Raw genomic sequence first — 22515 nt, 5'->3', positions numbered from 1 at the left:
AGAGAGCGAGCGAAAGAGAGAGAGAGGTCAATATTCAGTAACTGATCCCGTTTGTGGCACAAACACTCCCACCCATTGTACTGCTCAGTAGTCAGAACACCTATTACAAATATTTAAAGAAATAAAAACTTTGATGTAATTTGCAGGACTTTATTATTTGGAGTCTTTCCTTTCCTTACTTAGTTCTTTACGTTTAGTAAAAATAACAAATACATTTTTAAAAAGCGTGCTTCCCCAGTGGGAAATTACTCCAGTACAGGCAAAAGCTCTGCATTCCGAACTTCAGCAAATGTACATTTCATTCAAAACTGATTTTTGTTTTTCCTTTTGTTTGATGGCTTACCACAAACCAATGGACCAAAAGAATGACACTATTTTGACATAGGTTTGATCTTAAGGATCTACTAGTTTGTGTTTGTGCATGACATTGCAGCACAAACATGTATTTGCAAGATAGACTGGAATAAATGATGACGCATCAAACATTACATAGGCTGCAGTGAATTTCTGTTGATGCAGGCTATTGAGCCCATTACTGTGGTTACTCTGCCCCATCAGCTGAATTCTACCGATACACTTCTGCAGCTTAAATTAAGTCCAGACTTATAGTTTAAAGTTCCAAACCTGCTCTGACATTAACATCAGCACAGGTTTAGTTTTCCATGGCGGACAAACTGGCCCAATACTTTTGTCTGCTTAGAGAACTACCAAGGGGTCTTTTTGACCCCTGTGGCATTTTAACTACATGTATTGTCTGGGCTGGCATCACCGGAAGAACTCTCAAATGGTTTGCATCACACTTATCTGATGGATATTTCGCAATTCATATCTCCTTATGTGTGCCACAAGTACATGGAGTCCTCCAGGGCTCAATCCTTGGACTAATTCTGTTTTCATTTTACATGTTACCACTGGGTCATCTACTTCACAGCTTCAAAGTTACCTTCTTCCATTGCTATGCGGATGATACACAGCTGTAACTTGTCTTTCTATTACAGCCTGTCTTACCACTCCTTACACAATCCTTCTGTTCAGCCCTTACAGCTTCTGTAAAGAGGTCAGTCATTACATCAGCTGGCATTGTCACATGCTCTGCTAAGAACCATGGTATTAGTTTATTAATAACATATAAAGCTCAACCTGGTCTGGCTCTGTGCAGCCTGTAGAACAGAGCTATTGTCTGATTATTTGATCAGGGTCTCTTAACTGTTCCAAGCTTTTATTTTAAATACAGAGGCGACCTGGCTTTTTGAGATTAAAGTGTTAAACTTTGGAACAGCCTTCCTCCGTCTATTAGGTTGACTGAATGAGTTTATTTTAACCCACAGCTGAAAAAAAATTTGTAGGTTAACTTTTCCTTAATCTTTTTCCCATTATAAGACCACATGTCTCTGAATGTTAAAATACAGTACATTTATCTTTAATGTGCAGTTTTATTAAAAATGTGAAGCATTTAGTACTTTTTGTTTTAAAAGAGGTGAGTACTTACATTTTGGTATTGAGGCTGCTATAACACGAGCCAAAGCAAGCTAGATTGATAAGGGATTGATAGATAAATATTTTGTTAGATAGAAGATAAATAGTTTTTGCAGGGCTGAATGGGTCACGGGTGGATCGTTGAGCTGGGGCAGAGCACGGGAGTGTTTGACCAAATGGACGGAAAACCAGCTGGGTTGCTGACGTTGTAGAGCGCTGTGGGAACTGTAGCTGAACTGAGCAGAGAGCTCAATCTGTGGAGTACTAATAGACAGAAAACCCCCAACAATCAGATGATCACTCCCAAGAGCGGGCGCTTGGTGGTGGTGGGAAAAAAAGTACGCTTTGTTTAGTTTTTACTTGTAATTAGAAAACACACCTGGGGCCTCCCTCCCTGTTCTGCTGGGGTGGGCACATTGAGATGTGTAGTCTCGGGTCGTCAGTACTTTTGGGGGCTGCAGATGACGGGGATCTCCTTGATTCTCTGTCTGCCTCTGGCTCTTGGGGGGCTGCTTTGTGACCAAGACACATACAAGGCACGCTTTTACATTCCTTACCTTTACATTTGTTGTGCCAGTCTGGTTCATATGTTCTAGTGCCAACCTCACTAGACCCTTCGTTAAACTCCTCATATTTTTCTACTTTGCTTCTTTGATGTGTCATCTCACTGTCTTTCCTGCTCTCTCCCTGTGGGGTTGCCTTCTCTCTCTCCCACCTAGAATAATGTGTGAATTAATAAACGGTTGTCAGATGGTGAATGCCAGAGCCACATTGTTGTTTTGTGTTTTTTGAGTTTGTGTTCTCCACAACAAGTTCCTACATGGTACTTTTAGCTCCTTCTTTATTTTCCCAAGGGGCTGCCACAGTGGCTAGTTCTACACATTTGATTTGACCAAGACCACCACTAAAAATACACAAGCTTGTGACCCTCTGAGATTGGGTTTGTGTCTTCTCCCGATCTCAAACCAGGGATGTTTTGCATATAAGGTGAATGTGTTAACCTCTACACTACGGAGGAAAAAATGTTTCAGTATAAGCATATGATTAAGAAACAAAGGGTTTTGTCCATGAAATTGGTTGAGAGCTTTTAATTTGAAATAAACACATTAAACATTGAGTTTGTGTAACCAGGCACACTTTGCATAAATTACCCCCCCTTTAAAGTCAACGACGTAATTCAACAACAACAACAATTCAACAGAGGTCCAGATAGCTGATTCCTGCAGTGTCATATTAGTAATGAGAGATCACCTGAGTGCAGTTGATGTTTGTCAAATGATTTTAGTATGAAAACACGTGTATGTGAGGTCCAGTCTCTGGTTCATCAGTATTCCTGCCACAATTGTAACATGGTGACAAAAGAACATCCCAAGCATCACAGAGAACGAATCAATGAAAACAGATGGCTACAAAAGATTTCCAACTCACTGGACATCCCACAGAGTTCAGGTAAATCCACCATTAAAAAATGGAAGCACTGGGGTACTTGTCTGAATCTGCCTAGAGCCGGCCATCCTCATATACTGAGTGAGAAGAGTAAGAAAAAGATTGGTGAGGTAGGGCCACCAACACAGCTATGACCACTCGGAAGGAGTTAAAAGCTTCAGGGGTTCCAGTGGGACTGGTTATACATATATAAGTATTATTTATTTCATTATTATTGTATTATTGTTATAAGGAGAAATGTTTTGTTATTTTAAGAAATTACCTCTGTTTCTGTATTGTTTACAGCTCAGACCATAACTCATCAGATTCCTTGTTGCCTCAGTGTAAAGGCCTCAAACCCAATAACATTTAAATGTGGACTCGGGTCAAGTTCTTTGCAAAATCCCATGGAAGTGAGGTTTATATTTGCTGCACACAACTGCAGTGGCTCACTTCTCTTGTACTGGCAACAGCAATAAACACAGCTTAACCCTTGTATGGTGTTCGGGTCTGTGAGACCCGTGTTCAGTTTTTTTCAAAAGAAAAATTAAACAATTAATTATTTTTTCACGTGTAAATGTGTTGTGTCTTTCCACTCACTCCACTTGATTATAACTGATTTATTTATAACATTTTATATAAAAGAAAAACGAGAAGCACATTAATTCATAAATGTGATCTAACAAAGGTAAAGGGAAAAAATTAACCATGTTTGCTGTTCATATGTCTTGTAATTGGGATGAAGTAAACATCTGTTGAGTAATTTAACATAAAATTGTTTGATAGTGTTAATTTGGAAAGCCAAAACTCTAGCGGGTCCACCAGACCCATGAACACTGGCTGAGTAACAAAAATACGAACACCACACAAGGGTTAATGATGGAGTTTAAAAGCCTCAGCAAGGTGCAGCTTCTGAGGATCTTCTCTAACAGACTGATTCAGCCCCACTGTCACAAGGACAGACACAGAAAATCTCTCATATCTCATCCACTGACTCTCTACAATGCAGTACATCTGTCTAGCAGAGTGTAATGTTCTTTTCTTTTGCACCCTTGGAAAAATGGACATGTCATATGATATTTCTTACTACATTTAGTAAGCTATTACTTCTTGTTTACCAAATAAGATGTCTCTTTTTATATATGTAAGGATTGCTGCAATAACAGGAATGACTGAAAACCAGTTTCAACCAGTCATAAGAAAGTAATCAATTACAGTGGGGCAAAAAAGTATTTAGTCAGCCACCGATTGTGCAAGTTCCCCCACTTAAAATGATGACAGAGGTCAGTAATTTGCACCAGAGGTACACTTCAACTGTGAGAGACAGAATGTGAAAAAAAAAATCCATGAATCCACATGGTAGGATTTGTAAAGAATTTATTCGTAAATCAGGGTGGAAAATAAGTATTTGGTCAATAACAAAAATACAACTCAATACTTTGTAACATAACCTTTGTTGGCAATAACAGAGGTCAAACGTTTACTATAGGTCTTTACCAGGTTTGCACACACAGTAGCTGGTATTTTGGCCCATTCCTCCATGCAGATCTTCTCGAGAGCAGTGATGTTTTGGGGCAGTCGCCGAGCAACACGGACTTTCAACTCCCGCCACAGATTTTCTATGGGGTTGAGGTCTGGAGACTGGCTAGGCCACTCCAGGACTTTCAAATGCTTCTTACGGAGCCACTCCTTTGTTGCCCGGGCGGTGTGTTTTGGATCATTGTCATGTTGGAAGACCCAGCCTCGTTTCATCTTCAAAGTTCTCACTGATGGAAGGAGGTTTTGGCTCAAAATCTCACGATACATGGCCCCATTCATTCTGTCCTTAACACGGATCAGTCGTCCTGTCCCCTTGGCAGAAAAACAGCCCCATAGCATGATGTTTCCACCCCCATGCTTCACAGTAGGTATGGTGTTCTTGGGATGCAACTCAGTATTCTTCTTCCTCAAAACACGACGAGTTGAGTTGATACCAAAAAGTTCTACTTTGGTTTCATCTGACCACATGACATTCTCCCAATCCTCTGCTGTATCATCCATGTGCTCTCTGGCAAACTTCAGACGGGCCTGGACATGCACTGGCTTCAGCAGGAACACGTCTGGCACTGCGGGATTTGATTCCCTGCCGTTGTAGTGTGTTACTGATGGTGACCTTTGTTACTTTGGTCCCAGCTCTCTGCAGGTCATTCACCAGGTCCCCCCGTGTGGTTCTGGGATCTTTGCTCACCGTTCTCATGATCATTTTGACCCCACGGGATGAGATCTTGCGTGGAGCCCCAGATCCAGGGAGATTATCAGTGGTCTTGTATGTCTTCCATTTTCTGATGATTGCTCCCACAGTTGATTTTTTCACACCAAGCTGCTTGCCTATTGTAGATTCACCCTTCCCAGTCTGGTGCAGGTCTACAATACTTTTCCTGGTGTCCTTCGAAAGCTCTTTGGTCTTGGCCATGGCGGAGTTTGGAGTCTGACTGTTTGAGGCTGTGGACAGGTGTCTTTTATACAGATGATGAGTTCAAACAGGTGCCATTCATACAGGTAACGAGTGGGGGACAGAAAAGCTTCTTAGAGAAGACGTTACAGGTCTGTGAGAGCCAGAGATTTTCCTTGTTTGAGGTGACCAAATACTTATTTTCCACCCTGATTTACGAATAAATTCTTTACAAATCCTACCATGTGGATCCATGGATTTTTTTTTTCACATTCTGTCTCTCACAGTTGAAGTGTACCTCTGGTGCAAATTACTGACCTCTGTCATCATTTTAAGTGGGGGTACTTGCACAATCGGTGGCTGACTAAATACTTTTTTGCCCCACTGTATAATGGTAATTCTAGTAACCCTGTAGGCACAGATGGCTTGTTATTATTATTTAGCTGGCATTAGAAAACCATGCCCTGTACTAATTCACTAGCTGACCGTGTTTTCTTTTAATAAAGACTATTCAATTCTGTGATAAGTTAGTCAGCCCAGGACAGCTGACTGTGTCTCTTATAACAAAGAAAAATCAACATATTTACTCTGATACCGGTACTATAAAGTTGTGATACCATCATAATAGTCCGAGTTGGCGTCCAGCAGCTGGTCTAAACTGGGAAGCTCCAGCCCGCCCATATTCCTATGCTCTTACCAAGCACACGTACAGGCCCCTCCTATCGCCTCTTCTCATGTCTCCACGCAGAGAGGATCGGGAAGCATACTGATCCGAGGTGAGTCTCTTTTTTCCTGTTTTTGCTCTTGATGCCTGACAGTGATAGGGAACGGTGTGATTATTGATAGAAAATGTACTGGTCGTTTAAGATAGTCGGCCTGATATAAAACAGATCCAGTCTGAGGAACAGTTCCACTTCAGTTCCAGTGCCACTTGAAATTTAGAAATATTGAAATAGATAGAAAGTAGAACTCTGGTGAGTGTTTTGGACTCTGGGCCTATTTATATTATTATTAATATCAAAGCTATGACAGAAGTCATAATCGAAACTGAGTCGAAACTGAGAACAAATGACAGCAAACTGCACTAGCTTGTACTCAGCCCATCGAAGTCCATATTTTTTATCACTCTGCACGCGGAGTAATCAGGTCAAATTGTCTTATGACCTGAGTGAAAACACTTAGTTCTTGATGCTGTGATTGGTCAGCAGCATCCATTTCCTCCCTCCTAATGGACACACAACAGTTTTAGCTTTAGCACCCCACCCTGTTGTCCCTCGAGAACCAAAACCATTAGCCCAAGGTACCCCTGACACACAATGAAGGCCCCTCAACCCCATCACACACACACACACACACACACACACACACACACACACACACACACACACACACACACACACACACACACACACACACAAAGATCAATATATGGAAAGAGGCTGACTTCCTTCTTCCTTTCTTCATACACTTCATAAATATACAATGTGAGCTCAGCTTCATTCCACCAGCAGCCACAAACTCTGATATGATATAAATACAGATATAACATATATAACTGTCTTATGTTATATATTAGGGGTGCAACGATATTCGTATCGATATTGAACCGTTCGATACAGTGCTTTCGGTTCGGTACGCATATGTATCGAACAATACAACATTTGTAATTTATTTTATCAACTTTCCTTCTGACGATGCTGTCTGTGTGGAGCGCTCAGTGAATCTGCGTTCGACTACTCCGCCTAGGCTGCACTGTCGAGCGCAGATCCACTGAGCGCTCAACACAGACAGCATAGTCAGGAGGAAGAGCGCAGGGCAAGCTAGCGAGACAGAAGTTAAGCTCTCCTTGCAACATGGACCTCCCCCACCCTCATTCAGATCTGGCGTTTGGAATTATTTTGGTTTTCATGTGACGTATGACCCTGAAGGTAAGCGAGTCATGGACTAAAGTAAAACAGTATGTTGGATGTGCCATGCAATGCTTAATTAACTAGTGTGTTAGCGCAGTTAGCTCGTTAAGGTGTTGGCCGTCTAGCCCCATGCACGGGGCGATCGGCGGTAGCTCGTTAACGGAGATTTGCCGTGTTGTGGCGTTAAGGTCATTTCAACGAGATTAACGCTGACAGCACTAGTGGGAACACAACGAATATGACTGCACATTTATGCCGACATCATCCTAGTGCAAAGACAAAAACAACAAGCATGCTACTAACTTTAGCCGAGTCATTTAGACAGCTGTTAGCACGTGATTCTCCTTATGCTGCTGAGAATATAGCCCAGAAGAAGCGGATAGTATAGCTTTTATTTTGGAAAGAGACATTTCTCTGTAATAAACTCTCTTTTCCAAAGATGAGTGATTCCTCAATCAGATACAGGGCTTGCAATATCGCTAGCCCGACGTCCCGGAGCTAGCGATCTTTCCAGTCGGGCTACAAAAATCTATCTGCCCTGCCCGTCGGGCTATTGTAGGAAAAATATATGTCAATGCTTTTGCATTCTTTCAGAAATGTAGCTGGGTAATTATGTCATTGGCATCGGTGAGCCACTGTCAATATGTGACATATTGAAAACGCTTGAATTTGCGCTTGTTTTTTTGCTTTCACTTTGCAATGACAGCACTGATCTGTGAGTGATGATAATTTGTGCACCAATTCCTCTGACATCGTCTTATTAATCGTTAGCTTACTATGCAAACATGACAAGTGAAATCTCCTGCAGATTAAACATGTGAGAGGTTGATCACGCAGAGAATCGCTGAGCTTATGTGAGTGCGTGTGTAAAAGTAGCAGTATATATATTTTAGTTCTGCTGAGCCAAATAAGACAGGTCGGGGTGAAGAAGTGACAGCCAAAGAAAAGCTTACCACAAAACGGAGAAGTTATGACAAATCAGACTATAAGGCAAAAAGAAAGTGCAGCTTTATGGTTTCATGGACAAAAGAATTTCTGTGGCTGCAATATGACGAGCTAAATAACCAGGGCTGCACATAAGTGGTCCGCAGGTGTGCATTCGCTGTCAAAATAAAAAACGCGCACAAGGGTTAGGGTTAAATTTAAAAACTGTACTTTTGAGTTAAAATATATATTTATAATTTTAATAAATGACAAATTAAAAAGGCATGAACATTTTTTTGTATCGAAAAAATATCGAACCGTGACACCAAAGTATCGAACCGAACCGAACCGTGAATTTTGTGTATCGTTGCACCCCTATTATATATGTCTTATAATTAACTAAAATAAACTTATTAAACTATAAAATGTGTGTTGTTACAAATTCTGTAACATACAGAAAAAATACAGTCACAAGGTCTTTTTGTCAAGTATGCAGGGAGTGCAGAATTATTAGGCAAATGAGTATTTTGTCCCCAACATCCTCTTCATGCATGTTGTCTTACTCCAAGCTGTATAGGCTCGAAAGCCTACTACCAATTAAGCATATTAGGTGATGTGCATCTCTGTAATGAGAAGGGGTGTGGTCTAATGACATCAACACCCTATATCAGGTGTGCATAATTATTAGGCAACTTCCTTTCCTTTGGCAAAATGGGTCAAAAGAAGGACTTGACAGGCTCAGAAAAGTCAAAAATAGTGAGATATCTTGCAGAGGGATGCAGCAGTCTCAAAATTGCAAAGCTTCTGAAGCATCGAAAAATCAAGCGTTTCATTCAAAATAGTCAACAGGGTCGCAAGAAGCGTGTGGAAAAACCAAGGCGCAAAATAACTGCCCATGAACTGAGAAAAGTCAAGCGTGCAGCTGCCAAGATGCCACTTGCCACCAGTTTGGCCATATTTCAGAGCTGCAACATCACTGGAGTGCCCAAAAACACAAGGTGTGCAATACTCAGAGACATGGCCAAGGTAAGAAAGGCTGAAAGACGACCACCACTGAACAAGACACACAAGCTGAAACGTCAAGACTGGGCCAAGAAATATCTCAAGACTGGTTTTTCTAAGGTTTTATGGACTGATGAAATGAGAGTGAGTCTTGATGGGCCAGATAGAATAGAATAGAATAGAATAGAATTCAACTTTATTGTCATTGCACATGCACAGGTACAGGGCAACGAAATGCAGTTTGCATCCATCCAGAAGTGCTTTAGTGATATAGATATATTACAATATATATTAGCAATAATATAGATATGTGAGTATATTACAGAAATGGGTCTATTATGGTATGTTATAATGTACACGGTATGAAGTATGTTGTGAATATTCTATAACTATAAGTATGTACAGGCTGTAGTGAGTACAAGCTATGTACAGGCTATGAACAGGATATAAATATGAAAAACTATACAGAATATGAAATAAATAACTTTACAGGAATCTGAGATATACAGCTATACAGAAATGGGAACTATGCAAGTTGCAAACAGTTGTAGGATTAAAGATTATTGAATGTACAGAATGATTATTTACACAGAGCTATACAGTAGTGCAGTTAAGATAAGTGAGGGTGTAGATAGTTTCTACAGAGGCTATATAAAGTGCTAGTGGTTGTGAGTGGTGGTTCACTCCATGTTATTATTGTGTGTTTGAGGGTACAGTTGTCCATTGTGGGTGTGTGTATGTTCAGTCCATGAGTTTAACGTGGGTCAGATGTCAGGAGGCAGAGTTCAGGAGTCTGACAGCTGTGGGGAAGAAGCTGTTCCGGTACCTGGTGGTCTTAGTCCGGAGGTTCCTGTGGCGCCTCCCAGAGGGCAGGAGGGTGAAGAGTCCATGTGATGGGTGACTGGGGTCTTTGATGATTTTCCCAGCCCTTTTCAGACACCGCTTCCTGTAGATGTCTTTTATGGCAGGAAGTGGTGCTCCGGCGATGCGCTGGGCAGTTTTCACGACCCTCTGCAACGCCTTCCGGTCCGAGGCAGAGCAGTTCCCGTACCAGACTGTTATACAGTTGGTCAGGATGCTCTCGATGGTGCAACGATAGAAGTTCACCAGGATGTCTGAGGACAGGTGGTTCTTCCTCAGAGTCCTCAAGAAGAAGAGGCGCTGGTGAGCCTTCTTGACCAGCTTGGAGCAGTTGGTCGTCCAGGTGAGATCCTCGGAGATGTGGACTCCCAGGAACTTGAAGCTGCTCACACGCTCCACAGCCGTCCCCTTAATGTAGATGGGTGGATGTGGGTCAGCATTCCTCCTGTAGTCCACGATGAGCTCCTTGGTCTTCTCGGTGTTAAGCAGCAGGTTGTTTGTGTCGCACCACTCAGCCAGACAATCCACCTCCTCCCTGTAGGCGGCCTCATCGTTGTCACTGATGAGGCCAATCACCGTGGTGTCATCTGCAAACTTAATGATGGTGTTGGAACCATCAGCAGGTCTGCAGTCGTGGGTGAAAAGGGAGTAGAGGAAAGGGCTCATCACACAGCCTTGTGGTACACCGGTGTTCACTGTGATTGTAGATGAGCAGCGGTTATCCAGTTGGACATGTTGGGGGCGGTTGGTCAGGAAGTCCAGTAACCATTTGCAGATGAGGGAACTGATGCCCAGGTCTGTCAGTTTCCTGATGAGTTGTGAGGGGTGGATTGTATTGAATGCTGAACTGAAGTCTATAAACAGCATTCTGGCGTAGGTGTTGTTGTTGTCCAGGTGTGAGAGGACAGAGTGCAGTGCGATGGAGACTGCATCCTCTGTGCTCCTGTTCTGGCGGTATGCGAATTGGTGGGGGTCCAGGGTGGGGGGGAGACAGGATTTGAAGTGTGCTAGGACCAGCTGCTCTAAGCACTTAGTGATGATGGGGGTGAGTGCTACTGGGCGGTAGTCATTGAGGCAAGATGGGTTGGAGTTTTTGGGTATCGGGACGATGGAGGTGGATTTGAAGCAGGCCGGTACCACAGCGTGGGCCAAGGACAGATTGAATATGTCTGTGAGCACTCCTGCAAGCTCCCCAGAACACGCTCTGAGAACACGCCCGGGGATGCCATCAGGACCTGCAGCCTTGTGGACATTGATCCTGCTCAGCACCGCTCCTACATCGGTGGGGGAGAGAGTCAGATGGATGGGCCCGTGGCTGGATTGGTAAAGGGCAGAGAGCTCCAGTCCGACTCAGACGCCAGCAAGGTGGAGTACTGGTTTGGGCTGGTATCATCAAAGATGAGCTTGTGGGGCCTTTTCGGGTTGAGGATGGAGTCAAGCTCAACTCCCAGTCCTACTGCCAGTTTCTGGAAGACACCTTCTTCAAGCAGTGGTACAGGAAGAAGTCTGCATCCTTCAAGAAAAACATGATTTTCATGCAGGACAATGCTCCATCACACGCGTCCAAGTACTCCACAGCATGGCTGGCAAGAAAGGGTATAAAAGAAGAAAAACTAATGACATGGCCTCCTTGTTCACCTGATCTGGACCCCATTGAGAACCTGTGGTCCATCATCAAATGTGAGATTTACAAGGAGGTAAAACAGTACACCTCTCTGAACAGTGTCTGGGAGGCTGTGGTTGCTGCTGCACGCAATGTTGATGGTGAACAGATCAAAACACTGACAGAATCCATGGATGGCAGGCTTTTGAGTGTCCTTGCAAAGAAAGAATCAGAATCAGAATCAGAATCAGAATACTTTATTGATCCCTGGGGGAAATTATTTTTTGTTACAGTGCTCCATTTTAAACCAACATTAAGACAAGACAGACAATACGCTAACTAAGAATAGTACAATATATACATATATATACATACATACATACATAAGTCACTTATAAATAAATATTTGGAAAAGAAACATGTGTAGCTGTAGCAGCAAACAGTGTGTTAAGTGGATGCGTTGTACAGGGAGATGGCCACAGGCAGGAATGATTTCCTGTGTCGTTCAGTGGTGCTTTTCGGTAATCTCAGTCTCTCACTGAACGAGCTCCTGTGACTGACCAACATGTCATGGAGTGGGTGGGAGGTGTTATCCAACATTGTCTTTATCTTGGACAGCATCCGCCTCTCCGACACCACCTTGAGGGAGTCCAGCTCCATCCCCACAACATTGCTGGCCTTACGGATCAGTTTATTAAGTCTGTTGGCATCTGCGACCCTCAGCCTGCTCCCCCAGCATGCAACAGCATAGAGGATCACACTGGCCACCACAGACTCATAGAAAATCCTCAGCATTTTCTGGCAGATGTTGAAGAACCTCAGTCGCCTCAAAAAATAGAGACGACTCTGGCCCTTCCTGTAAAGTGCTGTGGTGTTTTTAGCCCAGTCCAGTTTATTGTCAATGTGTACTCCAAGGTATTTATAGTCCTCCACAATGTCAACACTGACCCCCTGGATTGAAACAGGGGTCAAGTGTTTCCTGGTCTTCCTGAAGTCCACGATCAGTTCCTTGGTCTTTGCCACGTTGAGCTGCAGATGATTCTGCTCACACCACGTGACAAAGGAGTCGACCACAGCCCGGTACTCTGTCTCATCATCCCTGCTGATGCATCCAACCACCGCAGAGTCATCAGAAAACTTCTGAAGATGGCAGGTCTCTGTGCAGTGGCTGAAGTCTGTGGTGTAGAGGGTGAAGAGGAAGGGGGAGAGGACAGTCCCCTGTGGTGCCCCTGTGTTGCTAATCACCTTGTCAGACACACACTGTGGGAGACGTACATATTGTGGTCTTCCTGTCAGGTAATCAACAATCCAGGACACCAGAGAAGCATCCACCTGCATCGCTGTTAGCTTATCACCCAGGAGGGTCGGCCTGATGGTGTTGAAAGCACTGGAAAAGTCAAAAAACATGACCCTCACAGTGCTCGCCGGCTGGTCCAGATGGGTGTAGACACGATTGAGCAGGTAGATGATGGCGTCCTCTGTTCCGAGACGAGGCTGATAAGCGAACTGAAGGGGATCCAGATGTGGTCTTACTATGGGTCGCAGCTGGTCCAGGATGAGCCTTTCCAGGGTCTTCATGATGTGGGAGGTCAGTGCCACGGGCCTGTAATCCTGGGGGCCACTGGGACGAGGCGTCTTTGGTACAGGGACGAGGCATGATGTCTTCCACATCACCGGGACCCTCTGCAGACTCAGACTCAGCATAAACAGTTTATGAAAGACTCCACACAGCTGGGGGGCACAGGCCTTGAGGACAAGGGGACTCACTCCGTCTGGTCCAGCAGACTTGCCTGAGTGAAGTCTCCTCATTTGCATCTCAACCTGGTATTGAGTGAAGGTGATGGGTGGGGGAGGGGTGTCAGGAATCTCACAGGAGGCAACATGTGAAGAGAGAGGCTGGCACAGTGGTGTGGCTCTGGATTCCAGGCTGACTGCAGGTGAGGTTGTGGGGGTGGGAGCAGACACTAGGTGGCTATATTGGTCGCTGCTTTGTTTTTGTTTTGTTTTTGAATGTCAGAAATGTATATTTGTGAATGTGGAGATGTTATATTGGTTTCACTGGTAAAAATAAATAATTGAAATGGGTATATATTTGTTTTTTGTTAAGTTGCCTAATAATTATGCACAGTAATAGTCACCTGCACACACAGATATCCCCCTAAAATAGCTAAAACTAAAAACAAACTAAAAACTACTTCCAAAAACATTCAGCTTTGATATTAATGAGTTTTTTGGGTTCATTGAGAACATGGTTGTTGTTCAATAATAAAATTATTCCTCAAAAATACAACTTGCCTAATAATTCTGCACTCCCTGTACTTGTTCAGCTGTTCTTCAATGCAAATAACTAAACAATCAATCACGTGGCAGTAGCTCGATGCATTTAGTCACAAAGTCGTGAAAACCCTGCAGAATTTAAAAACTAAGGATCAAAATGAGGAAGAAAGGGGATTTAAGTGGCTCCCATTGTCACTTAATGGTTGTCGGTGCAGGATATACTGATTTGAGAATTTCAGATACATCTGATCTCCTATAGGATTTTTTTCACACAATCTCTATGGTTAATGGGGACAACATGCCAAACCTTAAAGCAGACTGGTTACAGCAGCAGAAGGCCACATCGTCTGACGTCTGTCAGCCATAACACAGGCTCACCAAAATCAAATATCAGAAGATTGGAGAAATGTTGCCTGGATGAGTCTTGATTTCCGCTGGGACATTCAGATGATATGATAAGAATCTGGTGAAAACACATGAAAGCACTGATCCGTCCTGCCTTGTATCAACAGCTGAGGCTGGTGATTATGGGCGATATTTTCAGAGCACAGTTGATGTTGAACCGAGTATGATTTAAATGTCCCACCATGTTATTACTTTTTTCAAGTAATGAGTAAAGTAAGGGATTACTATTGCAAAAAAGTAATTTGTTTACTGTTACTTTCCCATAGGAACACTGCGTTACTAAACTGTGATTTTGTTTGTGAGAGTGTCTCATGATCAATGTTCCCTCTAAGCTGCGCACGTGTGCAATTGCGCACTGCTGGCACGTCTCTGCGCACAGAAAATCTGCGTTGCGCACAAAAAAAAAAATCTAACCTGAATTGAAATTAAAATAAATACTTCAACAATTCTGTTTTGCAGTCAGTAAGTGACTGGATGCTCCCGTATGGGATTAGAACGATGTCACCGTATCCCATAGTCCAGCCAATGATGCGATTCACATTCGTATATACGTCCTTATTCGTCCTTTTGTGCCGACACCAATGTTTTAGCTAGCAAAGCGGCGTGGTTGATGTGGAGTGAAGCCACGTTAATGACAACGTGTACAACCATTGGAGATGTGAGCAGGACAGACGGAACAATTGACGGAAAAAGTGTGGACTTTATACCAGTTTTTAAACTGTGTTGATCGGCCACATAAAACCAGAGTTATGATAAAAAATATCTGCAATGTTTGGTTTTCTTCCTGAATACTGTCGTCGTTTATATTTACTGCGGGAAGAAACGGTAAAAATGGCGTTTTATAAGGAAAACGCTCAAAAACACTCTCAGTAAAAACAACGCCAAAAAACCCCACCCTTTCCTATTGGTCGAAAAATGAAACCTGGTTGACCAATCAAAAAATGATATGGCAAAATGTCATTTAGTTGTTTAGGAAGGGGGGAGTTTTAGGAGTGACAGTGGTGTTTTGAGATGTGAGAGATTTGCGATGTTTAGCGCAAATCTTGTGTAGTTAGTGTGTAGTTAGTGTGTAGTGTAGTCAATAGTTTTGTTGTGTGTCAGAACAATGAGGCGACTGCTGAATGTTACAGGAGTTACAGCAGTGATACATCTGCTGTTGTCAGGCCTTCAGGTATCAGGCTGTAGTTCTCCTTTATCTCGTAGTGGACAGAAATGATTTTTTGGAGTGGCACAAATAATTTTTGTGCCACTCCAAAAAAATTTTGTGGCATCAAATTTGATGCAGAACAGCTGATTGTTCTGTAAATAGTTTGAAATGTTTATTTTTAAAAAATGGCTTGGCTGCATTTTTAGGTAAACAGCTGCAAAAAACTTTGTTGTTTTCATAACTCAGTTACTTTTTTGAAGAAGTAACTATATAATTAATTGCCCAATATTGGTCATTATTTACTGTATTTTGCAGACATAGAGTTACAGGACTCTCTCCCAGACCACAGACTCATAATACAAGTCAGAGCTTTATACAAAAAAAAAAAGAAGAAGAAGAAGAAGAAACTTTGTTTTCAAAATTGGAGTTCAAGTTATTTTTTACTTCCAGTAGTGTTAACATACTACACAGGTCATGAACAAGATTTTTTTTAATTTTCATTGTAAGTGGGCTAAAGCAGTTAATTAAAAGTAGTCTAACATAAATGCTGTAATTTGATTATTTTAATAAACCATGTAACTTGGATGGATTGGATGCTGGCGTGACCACAGTGCACACGTCTGCTGTTGCTCACAGTGGTCCAAGGGACGCTCAGGGAGTTTGTGTGTTCGCTCAGACACATGAAAAATTAGAGGGAACATTGATCATGACAATGACTTACGAGCTTGCGACGTCCGTGGCAGCTACAGACGTGTGCAGATCAACAATAGATAATGTGGAGCTGAGGAGAGAGTACGACTATGCAGCATTTAAATCTTGGAACTACTGACATTACTTTGAGTTTTATTCTGTAAAACATGACAAACATTAGTGTCCACTGGGGAAGAAAACTTCTTTTTACAGCATAAAAATTAAACTTCAAGTCTGAGGAAGCACCTAGCACATCTGATTTCCACTATTTCCATGTGTTTTTTTTTTATGTGTAATGTCTTTACTCATATTGGTAAATAGACTTTAAAAAGGATTTACAAATATAAATAATATATAATATATAAAATTACCAAGTATCTTTATGTGTTATTGTACCTACATTATAACCAGTTGGGTTTTTGGCCACGTAAAATATGTTAACAAACTATTCTTATATTTGTTGCATTTTTTCTGCTGGCCCATGGCCAGATTACTCTAGAATTTGGCCAAGATGTCTTGTTTGATGTCTTGGTTGCAGTTTCTACCTTGTGACAGAAATGTTGTTTGTAGCCCAAAATGACTTAATATCACTCATGAAGGATGCATTTGACATATATTTCACATATTATAGACTAACAACTTATTTATAGTAGCTTAAATACAAGTAATCAGTTTTTGGCAGACGATCACTTTTTGGCACAACATGGGAATGTGAAATTCACAGAGAAACCCACGGATCACCCCGAGTGACATGACCTCTGCGGTACCGGGCAAAACTCCGACTGCCCCACTTCTGCTAAACAGGTGAAAATAGACTCAGAGCAACAGGACTTAGTGCTGCTAAAAGTTTGATTTTATTTATTTTTTTCTGTTTTACTTGCATCTATTTGAAAGAGTGAGTGTAAACACAAAAGAATATTTTATTGTATAGCTGGAATATACAGAAAATTCAGTGTTAAATGTTAAACAAATGTCTTCAAGTCAGAGACTGCTGCATATAATTACATTTTTGCTTGATGCAATGTACATAAAGTTGAAAGATTAAAATTAATAGAACAATTTTTAAGAAGCAACTTTTTCATTTGATTCAATTCAAAAAATAGAATTGGGCTGAAAAGTCTGTTGCTTTATTACGTATTCAGGTTGTGTATCATGTTTTTATAAAGTAACTAAGTAATAAAGCAACTAATTACTTTTGAAGATAAGTAATCCATAAAGTAACAAGATTACTTTCTTGGAGAAGTAATCTGTAATTAGTAACTAATTACTTTGTTCAAATGGTCACAGGCTATCTGAGTATTGTTTCCATCCATTTATGTGGCGTTCTTCTGATCACTGCTTTTCAGCAGGACAACATACCAGAATCACAAAGCTTAAAATATCTCAAACTGGGTTTTGGAACATGTCAATAAATTCTGTTGGCAGCGTGGGAAAGTTGGAGTGATAAAGCTTTGATAAGTTTTTAACAAGATAATACTTTACTTATGTCATATTTTGAAATTCTAATAGTCGTAAAATAAAAAATTATCTCTGTCTGGCTGGCACTTTTTTTTTTACAAGATGTTGTCTTCGTCTACCACCTCTAACTCCACCACCTCTGACCCCAAACATGTTGCCCTGGAGACCTACTGGAGGGAAGTACACAGCATTGAGGAAGAGAAGGATGGGGAAGAAGAAGAGGAGGAAGATGAGAGAAAGAGTATGGATGGTATGTCAAACTGACAGCTGAGTCAGATGTCATCTTACTGTTCGGATCCTACGTGATTTGTTCCTTTTAGAGGTGGAGCTTGAGGAGGCGTGGCTGACAGATGCGGGGTTGGCTTCCCTGGTGACGGGCTTGCCATTGGCAGATGAGGTGCCACCGCCAGCTGAGGTGCTGCTGTCCACTTTGACACATCAACAAGCAACCACTGTGAGGAAGAGGCTGGATAACTATAACGAGACACTGAAGAAGAGAAACAGACAGCCAATCAGAGATGTCCGGGATATCTTCACTGAGGTGGGACACAAACATAGAAATGCATTTTATATTAAATGCAAAACAAATGTGCACCACAGATGTAGAGACATTTTATGAAATTGTATAGTCGACCATACGTTTTAGAATATCACAGCAATTTAGATTATAGTCATTGTAAGAAGCTGTGTGTCTTAAAATAATTCCTGGGAAATGAATAGAAAAAGGCTGTGATCTGCATTTTTTCCCCAACTTTTTGTTCCAGCCTGACGACCCAGCAGACAGATGTGTGTACCCCCACTCCCATCATGCTGAACCACCACCAAGTCGATACCACACCACCACCAAGACCATTCGCCGAAATACTTCCAGAGGTGCGTGTCTGCTCACCTATAAGTGATTCCTGTGGTCCTTTGCAGAGGTTGGTTCTTTATATATCTTTATTTATGCTAGATGCCACCCAGGGCATAGCAGATGATTTATGGTTTTATGGTCCTTAGTACCTCTGATAGACACTGCACTGTTGTGTGTGGGTTTGGTCTATTTTTTTTTTTGGTCTATTTAGTCACATTTCTAAACAGTATGAATACAGAGTAACCTGAAGAATATTAGGTTTGTCTCAGACTGCAGGCTTACATGTGGAGTATTTAAAAGTAGAATGGGAGACAGAGCTTTCAGTTTTCAGGCCCCCTTCTGTGAAACCAGCTTCCAGTTGGGATTCAGGAGACAGACACTATATAGATATATATATATACACACACACACACACACACACACACACACACACACACACACACACACACACACACACACACATATATATATATATATATATATATATATATATATATATATATATATAGATATAGATAGATAGATATAGATATATATATATATATATATAGATAGATAGATCTATATATATATATATATATATATATATATAGATAGATAGATCTATATATATATATAGATAGATAGATAGGTAGATAGATATATCTATCTACCTATCTACCTATCTACCTATCTACCTATCTACCTATCTACCTATCTACCTATCTACCTATCTACCTATCTACCTACCTACCTACCTACCTACCTACCTACCTACCTACCTACCTAAACATTTAGGAAGATCTCCTGAAAATCATCTTTTGTCTCACAGTTTCTTAATTACATGCAAATTTACAATAATGGATGACACTGCGTCAGAGTGTCTCTGAGAAATAAATGTAACTAATTATAATTTCACTACTATTTCATTCAGTGCCTAGTCCCAACATGCAGAGTAGCTGCTTACACTTACTCCCACAGAGGTCACTTATATTAATAGTGCTGTGAAACAAATCAGAGACATTTGACTCCTTGTGTAATTCACACATGAATTATAGCATGTAAGCTGGACAGGAAGAGTCATTTTATATAGTGTATGATGTCGTCTAGCATGGAAACATGTCGGTTACTGTATAAAAAGCTCTCAGGAAAAATAGGACTACTCATTTTTTTGTATGTATATATTCTCTGTTTTCCTCCACAAATTTTTATATTATTTACAGGGAGTGCAGAATTATTAGGCAAATGAGTATTTTGTCCACATCATCCTCTTCATGCATGTTGTCTTACTCCAAGCTGTATAGGCTCGAAAGCCTACTACCAATTAAGCATATTAGGTGATGTGCATCTCTGTAATGAGAAGGGGTGTGGTCTAATGACATCAACACCCTATATCAGGTGTGCATAATTATTAGGCAACGTCCTCAAAAATAGTGAGATATCTTGCAGAGGGATGCAGCAGTCTCAAAATTGCAAAGCTTCTGAAGCGTGATCATCGAACAATCAAGCGTTTCATTCAAAATAGTCAACAGGGTCGCAAGAAGCGTGTGGAAAAACCAAGGCGCAAAATAACTGCCCATGAACTGAGAAAAGTCAAGCGTGCAGCTGCCAAGATGCCACTTGCCACCAGTTTGGCCATATTTCAGAGCTGCAACATCACTGGAGTGCCCAAAAGCACAAGGTGTGCAATACTCAGAGACATGGCCAAGGTAAGAAAGGCTGAAAGACGAGCACCACTGAACAAGACACACAAGCTGAAACGTCAAGACTGGGCCAAGAAATATCTCAAGACTGGTTTTTCTAAGGTTTTATGGACTGATGAAATGAGAGTGAGTCTTGATGGGCCAGATGGATGGGCCCGTGGCTGGATTGGTAAAGGGCAGAGAGCTCCAGTCCGACTCAGACGCCAGCAAGGTGGAGGTGGAGTACTGGTTTGGGCTGGTATCATCAAAGATGAGCTTGTGGGGCCTTTTCGGGTTGAGGATGGAGTCAAGCTCAACTCCCAGTCCTACTGCCAGTTTCTGGAAGACACCTTCTTCAAGTAGTGGCACAGGAAGAAGTCTGCATCCTTCAAGAAAAACATGATTTGGAGTCTTCTCTCACCCCCATTCTCTGCGACCTGCTGGAGCGGGGGGGCTAGGAGGAGGAGTTGGCTGTCCGACTGCGGTCTGGAGTGCGGGGCCTCCCTGCTGCTGCGGAGTCGGGGCGGTCTGCCTCTCCCCACCGCAGGGAAAAGGGTAACACCACCTGGGTCTGGGTGCAGTTCCCCCCTCCAGGGGCAAGGGTACCTAGACCCGGTTTGTAGAGTACGCTTGGGGAGTGTGATCGTGTGTACAGCGTCTCTTTATGTCTGTCTCCACGTTGGTTGAGTGTGGAGTAAGTGCATATGAGAGCATGAGGGTGGGAATGGATGTTTGTGTCTGTGTGTGCCTGTATGTCTGTGTCTATATGTCAGGTTGGGTGTCAGGCGCCACCTCTCTGGGGACATCTCAGGCCCTCCAAGGTTTGGAGGTCTATCTCCCCCCACCACCACTTCCCCTGCCAGTGGCGGACTCCCTCAGGTATCGGTGCGTTGGTGGTTCTTTGTGTCTGGGGATGGGCGTCCAGGTACACACCGGCTCACTCCTTGGCGGCCGCTTATCAGGGCCTGGATCCTGGGGCTCGCTCGGGCCACTTCGGAGGTGGGGTGCCCCCGGCCTCTCGGCCTGGGGCTCGGTCACTCAGGCACGGCTGGCTGCCGGCGGAGCTCACGGGCGCGTCACTGCAACCCCCCCGGCTTCTGCTCCGCGGTTGCTGAGTGAGCCCTCATCTGGGACTCTCCTCAGCTCTTTCTGGGACAGTGGCGCGGCTGCCCCTCTGTTGGTCTTCCTTGGTCTCTTGTGTTCTGGGGGCCTCTGGATGTCTGGAGTTTTGATCTCCTCCATACCTGCTTCATGCCCTGGAGGACGGGGCTGTGGCCCCCCCACACCCTCTAGCAGATCATTACATGAAGGAACCTTTTAAAAAAACAAGCGCGTCCATGCTCACAGGTGTACACACGGGTGATCACACCCACAAACTACACCCTTTTTGGCTCCTACCTCAAAGCACACTGTGTTCTGTTGATCTTATGTGCTGCACAATAATGTTTAATATTTAGTATTTACTGTCATATTCCCATATATCATTGTGATGTTGTTTATTCTATTACTCTTGTTCTCTTCTGCTTGTTTTCTTTTTTCTTTCTCAGCAGGTGATCCAGGTGATTGATATATGCATTTTTTTTTCTTTTTTTTTTCTGCCCGTTCTGTTGGTTTTTGTTTTTTGCCCTTCTCCCCCGTCCCTCTTCTCAGCTGTTTCTCTTTCCCTCTTTCTTTCTCCCCTTCTTTCCCCCAGTCAAGTCTGTCCCGTATTCAGCAAGTGAAAATAAAATAAACAATAAAAGGTGAATCAAATGGACCATTACGGCAAGGCTGGGATGGTCAATTTGGTAAAGTAAATCCGTTGGGCATCTTTCTTTGCCTTTAGACAACAATTCTGATGCAAAAGAGCCAAACGGGACAGGCAAAAAAAAAAGAAAAAAAAAAAGAAAAAAGAAAAACATGATTTTCATGCAGGACAATGCTCCATCACACGCGTCCAAGTACTCCACAGCGTGGCTGGCAAGAAAGGGTATAAAAGAAGAAAAACTAATGACATGGCCTCCTTGTTCACCTGATCTGAACCCTATTGAGAACCTGTGGTCCATCATCAAATGTGAGATTTACAAGGAGGGAAAACAGTACACCTCTCTGAACAGTGTCTGGGAGGCTGTGGTTGCTGCTGCACGCAATGTTGATGGTGAACAGATCAAAACACTGACAGAATCCATGGATGGCAGGTGTGGAATACACCAGGCACAAACACACGCACACGCAGGTATGTACTGCCAAATTCCACATTTATTTGTTTGTTTACACAGCTGACTCAGTCGCACAGCCTGACAGCTCACGAGCCCAGCTGATCTCTCGCCGCTCCTCCCCGTCTCACTATAAACACAGCGGAGGGAGACCATCATTAGTACATAAACACCATCAGCTGTTCTTACCGGCCTCG

General features: G+C 42.6%; 1 protein-coding gene across 5 annotated transcripts in view; it reads left to right on the top strand.

Moving 5' to 3' along the window:
* The first annotated feature begins 6078 nt into the window (after positions 1 to 6078).
* arhgap28 (Rho GTPase activating protein 28) overlaps positions 6079 to 22515 on the top strand; it is a 33499-nt gene continuing 17062 nt past the window's right edge. For 2 of the 5 annotated variants that reach the window (XR_014913233.1, XR_014913234.1), the window contains exons 1-4: positions 7029 to 7260; positions 17712 to 17859; positions 17930 to 18150; positions 18374 to 18482. Coding sequence is in view for 3 of the 5 variants with exons in the window: in XM_085418065.1 (XP_085274191.1) it covers positions 7249 to 7260; positions 17712 to 17859; positions 17930 to 18150; positions 18374 to 18482 (490 nt within the window). In the remaining 2 variants the exon portion in view is untranslated. Of the gene's footprint in view, positions 6109 to 7015; positions 7261 to 17711; positions 17860 to 17929; positions 18151 to 18373; positions 18483 to 22515 lie in introns of those variants that run through there. The other 3 variants (XM_085418064.1, XM_085418065.1, XM_085418063.1) reach the window with 3 other exon arrangements.

This window comes from Rhamphochromis longiceps, linkage group LG9, assembly GCF_057381845.1.
Source record: "Rhamphochromis longiceps isolate RC_006_pf linkage group LG9, R_longiceps_female_GT1.1, whole genome shotgun sequence".
In the NCBI taxonomy this organism is placed as follows: Eukaryota; Metazoa; Chordata; class Actinopteri; order Cichliformes; family Cichlidae; genus Rhamphochromis; species Rhamphochromis longiceps.
The sequence above is the reverse complement of the archived record's forward strand: the minus strand, read 5'-3'. Positions and strand labels throughout refer to the sequence as shown.